Below are 9,461 nucleotides of genomic sequence, written 5' to 3'. Positions count from 1 at the left end.
AGCAGGATCAGATAGAAGAAGAAGAAGCCAGTGGGAATCATCCTGACAGCCGATGAACGATACCAGCGCACCTCATCAGAATCATCTGAAAAACAGAAATTTTCATTTTGAGTTATGATTTGTTATCATTCTGTGTCTCAAAAGCCTTTTCACTAACTGTTTTATGGCCTTTTATTTTTTTAAGGCCCTGTTTAGTACAGAAAAAAAACACACTTTCTCTCAAGAGGGATCATCCAAAGTGTTGGCTTTAGGCTATTTAGAAAGTTGGCTAAGAAATTTTGAAATAATGGAGCTCATGATAAATAAAATAATCACTCAAAAAGCTGCAGCTACTCATACTTCAAAAAAAAAAAATGTTGGATAAGCTTTATCTTAAAAGTGCTTACACGTTGTCATTGTTTGTGCTGGAGTTAAGGAGAAAGAATGCATTGCCTGAGTGGGTGGGGTGCGAGTTTGAATACGACACTTACACTTGAAGGGAATTGTTTTTGTTGTAAGTCTGAAAAAGTGTGAACGACAGTTTTCAAACTGTCTGATGGCCATCAACAGCTCATCCACACAGAAACAAAAATAGCTCTCGCTTACCTGACCATACATCTAAAGGACTGAATGAACCACATGGAAATATACAAATACAGTCAAGACACGCGGGCCCTCTGGATTCTGAAAAAAAAGCTAAACCTGGTCTGAACTGCAGCAAGTCTCTATTTAGTCCTCATTGGATCTTACCGCAGTCTTTATGGAAGACGTTGGCGAAGCAGTGCAGCGTGCCATAACCACAGCGGCAGTAGGAGCAGCCCTTTTGAACCCACTCACCGTGAGGAATCAAACCACAGGTCCTGCACACATATGACTGAAATTACAACCACTCCCAAGCACTTGATTCTTTAAGATATTTAAGATTTTTTTAAACCAGTGACATAAGAACCATATTGGTGATAATTTCTGGTCATAAAACAGTCAGAGACATTGAAGACACATTCTCAAAGTCTAAGTTAGATTAGACCAAGTTGGCTCAACCAGTATAGTAAATATTAATTTGCATTTTAGAGTAAGTAGAGCATTATACAGGAGCACACATCTAATATTTTTGTATTCGGGTTTACCTGATTCGTTGGTCGTACTCGCAGGTTCTCCCGGTGAAATATGGAGGACAGGCACAGAAGCTGCCCAAGATGCAGGTTCCTCCATTCTTACAGCAGCTTCGACTCTGTTCAGCACCTCAAGAAACCCAACAAAAACAGATATTTAAATGGGAACCAACAACAACTCCATCCAGGTCATTTAAAATCTAACCTGCATCCAATTCCTCCTGTATCTGTAACTCACTTTGCAGACCACCTCCACGCCAGCTCCTCTGTTTCTGATCTTACCAATATCCTGGCGGTCTGCTGTTATCTCTAACATCTAAGGGAACCCTGCTACTGCTCTTACCACCTTTATGCTTTCCATGTATGAAGGCAGGAATGTGTCCCATCTCAGAACAAAACTGTGTTTCTCTGCTACTTCTGTAGCAACTATACAGAAGAATTAACAGTCCTGTAATTAGTAATGGAGGTCTTTACAGAGCTGATCATCTCTTACATGAGCTTTTCAGAAATATTGATCATTTTAAGTGAGAAAAGAACAACAAAAGCAACAAAAGTGTGATTAAATGAGTGCTTGCAATTATAAGTGTGAATATGGTCTTAATCTAAAGTATCTTATAAAATGATTATTTTAACGTTTCTGCCAGCAAATATGTTGAAGTAAGCAACTCTACATAACTGTACAAGAGCAGGGCACATTGGGGATCTATACTATTTTCTTATCAATATTTTGTAAGAATTAGATACAGAATATGGAGCTTGTGTCTGCAGAGCCATTAGGGATATGCCTTTTTCATATGAACACCAAACCTTTCTCCCGTGCCAAATATTGCAGCTATTTCCAGGTAAATCTGTCTATATGCTAGACCTGTAAACTCCATTACAGGTATTCAGTCCAGTATCATTAATTATACTCAATATATAAAATTTTCTTGTGTCTTCGTTTTTCTGATTGTCTTTCATGAAGTTTTCTTTTAACAGATGAACTTAGACTTTCTGATTTTAAATTTTGTAAGATTTATTTTTAGTATTGTAAGATTTATTTTGTGTTTTAATTTGTTGTTCAGGGGGCCACTGCTGTGCCCTCAGACCTCAGGTCAAGCATTTCTTTTTTTTACTGTATCGGTATCTGTGAGATAAACCAGAGTCTCCAGCTGGCAGCACATTCCTGTGATCCTCTGCTTCACATCAGCAAACACAGAGAGTCTGAACAAACCTCCGAAAATGGCAGAAAAACACTAGAAGTGAACCAACAACGGCCCACACAACCACACCTTTTAATTAAGGGGTTTGTTTTAGTATCTATTTGGATGACTAACAATGAAAATTCATTTGAATTCATTTTATTTTAAAAGCTCTCACTTAAATCAGAAGAGAGAATATACTGTTTTTATTTTAAACAATTGGCTCTTTAATCAAAGACTTTATTTAATCTGAATAGATGATGTTGCCGATTACCAGTTTTGTTTTCAGTTTTTCATATGATGTTTCATTTGAAGGTATATGACAGCATAAGACAACAAAACCTTCTGAGCAACTGGAAATATATCTTAAATGCATTACAAAAAAGAAATTCTAGGGAAAATTACGGAACAGCATCAGGTAAACTGTTTTAGGTAAACTGCTGAATTCTTTCTTTCATTGGTTTTTGGGGTTCGTCTCCCCCTTCTGTCTCCATCTGTGTGTGCATTACTGAAGTGTGAACTTACTGCTGGTTAGGCCGATGAAGGGCAGGACGGCGCTAGCGTCACGGTGTTTACGGTCCCCGTTGTTTGGTGACCTCACCTGGGTAAACTGACCCAGGAAGTCCTGGGAGGTCTGTGAGGATTTTGCCAAAGAAGAAGAGGAGGAAGCAGAGCTTGAAGGAGGAGAGGAAATGGAGGAGGAAAGAGATGAAGTTACTGGAAGTGAAGGAGAAGAGGTAACAGAGGAGGAAGAAAGAGCGGGCATTGTAGGGAAGGTGCCTTGAGTAATGCATTTGTCTCCTTTGCAACCTGCAAAAGAGAAACGCAACAAATTTTACATGTCACACAGAGCAAAGGCACATGTGAGCCAAAGAAACTGACCCATAAAATCAAATCAAAGGAGATTGTGGGGTATTGGTCTGACTGAAGTCCCACTAGCATCAACATAAAGTTACAAACTGAAGTGAAAACAAGCATCAACCCTCCTGACAAGCAGACCAGAAGGTTCTGCAGCAAAGAAGTTCACTACAACCAGGCTTCTTTGTGTTAGCTGACTCAACAAAACCTAAAACCCCAGTCAGAGATAAAGATTACTACGACAGTGATTATGAACTTTCTCTTTTAAACTGGGCTCTCCGCTTTGGGCACTGGGCACATTCAAATAAAAAGGGGAATTTTACACATCATGCAGTTCTTCTGTATAAAATGATCCCCATGAGTGCCATCTACTCCAATTTAAAAAATGCTATTATAGAAAACACAACAGTAGAGCTCAACACTGTTGCCAATAAAACAGATTCACGCTGCAGAAAACTGTTAAAGTGATGATTTCATGCACAGGGCAGTAAAATACACACTTTCATTTGAGTTTGATACTTTAATGCTGATTGTGCTCTAAGAACTACTGTTTACATGAAACATTAAAAGTCACTGTGGGTGTTCTGTGCTCTAGCAGCTACAACCCCAGCCGATTAAAATCAATTATAACAACATTCAAACATGCTGTTCAAATACTGCCACAGTTCACTGACAACACAATACACAGTTTGAGCTGCTTTATGAAGTCTTGATGCATTCTCAATCATCCAGGAAACATCGAGACTGAAGAAGTCACTTGAATGAGTGACGAAACGTTTCTCCCAGAAAACGCTACGTCCAGATGAACAGAATCAACTTTTGGAGCTTTATGAAGCGGTACAACTTGTGATGTTAGTAAGACATGGCTTAACAAGCTGCACAAATAAAACCCTCCCCCCAAACATTTGTGATCACCAGGAGCTTATATTTGTATCACATGAATTAATATTCTGAATCATGCGGCCATATAGGAACTGATGACAAATTAATGGAAGAAAAAAGTTAAATAAATGTCTCAGTAAAGCGCTACAGCTCTGCACTCCACGTCTCTGCAGTCTACTGACATTAGGAAACACCATTCTTCTCAATTTTCTAATTTGGTGATCTGATGGTGGTGGTGTTGGTTTACACAATCAGTCCAAAAATCTTCTGTAGCCACTCAACCAGGTTGACAACTGGTGAGTTCAAAGGCCAAAGAACACAAGTTACATCAATTCTATACTTATGCAGCAGTCATGCTTTCTGGATCCCATCGAGTATAAAGATTTGACCAAAGGATAAAAGGCGATCACTTTATATTGATTTGCAATGCAGATAAGCTGTCCCACTAAAGAGAGCAAAATTAACTACCTGAAAAACCCCTGTCTTCATTCATTACATTTATTAGAAAACAGACAAAAAAAAGTAAATAAGTCGTTTTACATTTGACGAATAAAAACATGCAGGGGGGGGGGGGGTGAATCTTCTCTGGAGAATGATTATGAACACATTATTGTTAAGCTACTTGTTACCAAAGACGATAAAGGGCTATTCCACTCTATTCTATTCTAGACTCAGCAATCAGTTTAGGCAGTTTAAGGGAAAAGGGACCTGTGGTGGTGACCAATTATATCTTACACCAATTTAAAAGAAAAAAAAACTAAAGTTTTTTGTTGGCCCTAACTCGGCCCAGAGTCCCAGAGACCGGAACTAGACAAGTGACTCCAAAGCACGGCAACAACATGACCCCCACAGCATCATAGAGCCACCAGATTCCCGCACTGCAGGGGTCAGAATCTACCAACAGTTTGTAATTGGGGAATTTTCCAATTAATTGTCACATTTTGTTCTTATTAGAAAGAAAAAACAGAAAAACAGACAAACAAGCACAGATGACTGTATGTTGATATGTTGAATGTGATGATCAGACCTGAAGCAGACGCAGCAGCAGACTGGACACACATGAAGGCGCAGAGCACAAACCTGGAAACGGATATATTTGGTTTAAAACACGTATTTCTTTAAAAACAACAACAACAACAACAACAACAATAAAAACACCCCCCCCCCAAAAAAAATAAAATAAAATAAAATAAAAAATAAAAAAACAGCTATTTTCACAGAGTCATTTGGACTTACTTGAGCATCTCCTTCCAATTCATTTTAGCGTAGTTGTGAAAAAAACTTAAAATAGTAAACACTCCAAACCACCTTCTTGATTTCTTGGCCGTTCTTCAACTCACAGTGGAGGAAAAATACAATAAAACCGCGAATAATCGAAGGTCGAAAAAACATTCCCTGAAGTTTACGTTTGTAGCTCCAGAAGTCAGAAAAAAGTATCCATAGACATAAAAATAACTCAGACGCTGAGAACCTGAGCAGGTGCTACTCCAAAAGATATTTTAAAAACTTCCCTTTAAAGACTTCATAAAAGCGAAAAGGCCGTATAAGAATCTAGTAAATCCTCCTCCGGCCCGAGTCTCCCCCTCGCAGTTTTGTGTCTCTAAAACTTATCTTCTGTCCAGGTGATTCTCCTGGAAGGGGGGAGGGGCTCCGGAAGCCACGCCCCCTCACGGCCGCTCTCTGTTTGACGTCTGAGTGGAGGTGAAGGTGGAATCAACAATACTGGGAACTGGCTGAAAGCTGTTCTGGTGGCCCAGAAAAATAACGTGCTTCCTAATTTAGTTATCAGGTAATTGGTTTTGTTTGCTGAGCTTTGGATGGAAGAAGAAGAATTAGATGGTTCTTATCCACGTATGTCAAGAAAAGTACAACAATTCACTCAAAGCTACTTCATGTGGAAATGGGTTTTGTAAAATACTTCACATGCTGCACAAAGAAAGGAAATTTTGGAGAGCCAGAATCTCTCATCTGTTCTACACTGGGTATAAAATGAGCCCAGGGATTTTTATACTGGTGGTGATTTAAAAAAAAAAAAAAATGAAAAGAATACTGGAAAAAGAAAGATTAAATTACCCCAAACATAAAATTTATCTCTGAAATCTGCAGAGTAGCAAGCGGCTGTAATTGTTCAAATAAAACCTCACCTTATATTTGAACAAAAGTAACGTTCATGGCTAAAGTAACTAAATGAAAACTGAAAAAGGTTTTCAGGTGTCGCTGAAAATGTTTTTTTTTAATTGACTTTATTTGGATGGTCCCCAGGACATAAAGACAGGTACACATAAAGATTCACCAGTTTAACTTGATAAAAACATAACATATAGATAAAAGCCTTTTAGTTTAGGGGTTAATGTCTAAGAGAATATTACTAAGGTGACTTAATAATTGATTTTAAAGGTTTAAAATTTATTTAAAGTGGAAAAAATATTAGTATATAATGATTTTTCAGCAGTTTTTGGGAAGCTGACATTGAGGCATTAAAGAATTAAAGATCAAAGTACTTTTAACCATCTGTGGTTTAGTAGATTCAATTCTTTGATCATATAAAACCTCACAGGCCTTTCTTTCTTTGTTTCCTCCACCTCTCTCGCTGACATCCCCCACTCTCTCACCCTGTAAATATGCATATTAACCTCACCTTCACATGTTAATGACCCTGCTCCTGAAAGGAAATCCACTTAAACTGAAACTTTCCTTAGTGCACAACAAGAACACACACACACACACACACACACACACACACACACACACACACACACACACACACACACACACACACACACTTCTGCATCACACTTTCTTAAGCAGAAACAAACATAACATAGAAATCTGTTCTTGGTATAGTAAGATACTTAACTTTCAGCCGCTGATTTTGGGGAGTAAAATACCTTTTTAATAAGTTTTATTTTATGGGTTTTCTAGTACTTTTAAATAATTTGGTAAATAATTCCAGGTTCTCCTAAATGTAATTTGGCTTTTTGGTGCATTTAATCTCAATTTAATATTTTTTTAAATAGCTTTTTATGTCATTTCTGTGCAATAATATTTGTCCACACTTAGATCACAAAATGTTTGCCGCCAACTTAATGGAGCAACAAATGCCAAAAATATCCCAAATGCGTCTGCTCTCTCCAGCTGCACATTTGGGCTGAGGCACAATAAACGCATAGCTTTGCATGTGTTGCTCCTTATAAATCAAAAAGGTGAAAAAAAAATCTCCATTTAAAGAACCTCAGTGATTTTAGAAAAGAAGGAGATGTGGAAGATGTTGAGTTTTCAGAACATGAGGCTTTTTGCCTTCACTGGATGGGACAGTGCAGACAGTAGTGTCGGGAGAGAGTGGGAGGGCGAATGACGCACAGAAAATGTGAAGGTTCTCTGTCAACCAGGTCATGGTAATCTAAGGAGCTTCTCTGATGAGAGGTGAAACATCTTCAAGAAACTTAAAGAAGTCCTTTCGCTTTTCTTTCCCACCTCCTAAGATCACACACCTTCTAGAAATTCATCTGTATCACAAATTGTTCTCTGATCTAAATTTTGCTCTAATCCAGTAGCAACAATAAGAGCTACAATGTGTATGTGGACCCAAGATAGTCAGGAAAACACAGTTTATATGAATCAATACACAAATATGCAAGTTGTTCTGTGGGTCTGAGTTGTACAGAGCAACATGAATCTGATCAGATCAGACATCATGTTTCATCTAACTTGCAAAGCAGCAGTAGAAAAGCTCAGTTTGTTGCCTGTATTAGCATTAGAAGCTAACAGACAGACTGTAAACACTGCAGAATGAGGTCATTTGAATGACCTCCTTGTAGCAGTCACCTCACAGACAACAAAGCTACAAATCAGTTGAAATGTGCAATGACAGCTGGCATCAAATCTAGGGTGAGCAGCAGAATTTGAGTTTTTGGTTAACTTCCAGGAAGTTCATATAGTTTATTTATTTATTTGAAAGGTAACAGTTTCTTCTATGTTCTTCTAATAAATACAAAATGCCATTTTTTCCACTTGCAAGTCAAATGTCATTATAATGAAAGCTAAACTCCTAATATTTACCAATAATAAATATCGCATCAATTACATAAAGCATCTTTTTTTGGTTCTAGTGGTCACAGATGAAGTAACCAAACTATCCAAACCAGTATTACAGCTCTGCCCCACCCCCACTCCACTCACCTCTGTTAATCTGTCTCTACTTTGAGGACAGAGGGGCAATCAGAGGTGGAAATGGGTATTTTGTAATCTGCGCAGCATCACAATGCAGACTGATCTCATGCTAATACACAGCAGGAGAGTCAGCAGCAGGAGGGGAAGCCCTGATCTGAACACTACAGGAAATCTGCATGTGAAAGCTCACAAAATGCAGGGAGACTCGGAGGGGTAGAGGGAAACTTTGCAGGCTACAAGTTTATCATTATATAATGATGAAGAGAAGCTGTGGAAGCCATCTTCTGCTGTGGAGCCGGAGAGAAAATAGAGCACTGAATTATTGGACACCCTTTTTGTAAACTGCACTTGTGGTGGTTTCACAGTATTTGGTCTCTATTTGAGATAATAATGGCCATTCACGGAAAGTGATTTATAGGTTTAATATGAGTCTCAGAGAGTCTTTTATCCATCTTACCCATTCCAGACTGACCAGCAGTCTAATAAGAGATACAGATTTTACTTATTACTCCAAATTGAGTTCATTTTTTATAACTTCCTTCTTATATTATGTTAAGCGCTACATTATTTATGCTTATTTATCTTTTCCACTCTCACTGGTGTGTTCTGTGCACCTGCTGGGCCTGTACAGACTTCAGAGGCGAGCCAGACACTCTGTCCTACATACAGATGAACCTCATGGAGACAGAGCAACATCTCCCTCTAGTGCCTGCTTTATAAAGAACAGTCAGCACAGAACTGAAAGTAGACGAGTGTTTTTTTCAACCTGGGTTTGTGCTTTTGTTATTTCTTGTACCATCACAGCAAAAGTTTCCAAAGACATTCAATCAATTGATTTTGCTCTCTGTTTGAGAATGCACTGATGCACAAACCTAACAAAAACTTTAACACTACTAATCCCAAAGGACACTAACTATGTTACTCCTCAGCACGAAAACACATTTGCAGTGTAATGCACTGGATTTGTTATGCAGTCTAAAGGTATAATGAGAAAGGCTCCACTCAATCTACAGCAGGCGGTGCTGGACCAAGGCCAGGAAGATCGTGAAGGACCTCAGCCATCCCAACAACAGACTGTTCTCTCTGTTGAGGTCAGGAAAGCGATTCTGCTCCCTGAAGACCAAAACAGAGAGACTGAGGAGGAGCTTCTTCCCGCAGGCGATACGGTCTCTCAATCACACCACTACATAGTACTGACCCACACATATGGTTTTTACACACACACACTAGACATTCTGGATATTTGTTTACACTAGTGGCCACTGCACAACTACACTGC

At 38.7% G+C, this 9,461-nt stretch overlaps 1 protein-coding gene across 1 annotated transcript in view; it reads right to left on the bottom strand.

The window, feature by feature from the left end:
• The window catches only part of tdgf1 (teratocarcinoma-derived growth factor 1), a 7,555-nt gene extending 1,175 nt beyond the window's left edge, over positions 1 to 6,380 (bottom strand). The window contains exons 1-6 of the mRNA XM_085168999.1: positions 5,249 to 6,380; positions 5,040 to 5,092; positions 2,798 to 3,082; positions 1,107 to 1,221; positions 730 to 839; positions 1 to 85 (exon numbers count right to left, since the gene is read on the bottom strand). The exon at positions 1 to 85 is cut by the window's left edge and continues 1,175 nt beyond it. Of these exons, the coding sequence (XP_085025125.1) occupies positions 1 to 85; positions 730 to 839; positions 1,107 to 1,221; positions 2,798 to 3,082; positions 5,040 to 5,092; positions 5,249 to 5,271 (671 nt within the window). The 5' untranslated portion in view covers positions 5,272 to 6,380. The remainder of the gene's footprint in view (positions 86 to 729; positions 840 to 1,106; positions 1,222 to 2,797; positions 3,083 to 5,039; positions 5,093 to 5,248) is intronic.
• Positions 6,381 to 9,461: the final 3,081 nt, after the last annotated feature.

This window comes from Neolamprologus multifasciatus, chromosome 7 (genome assembly GCF_963576455.1).
Source record: "Neolamprologus multifasciatus chromosome 7, fNeoMul1.2, whole genome shotgun sequence".
Classification (NCBI taxonomy): Eukaryota; Metazoa; Chordata; class Actinopteri; order Cichliformes; family Cichlidae; genus Neolamprologus; species Neolamprologus multifasciatus.
Note: the sequence above shows the minus strand (reverse complement) of the source record. Positions and strands in the feature narration are given on the sequence as shown.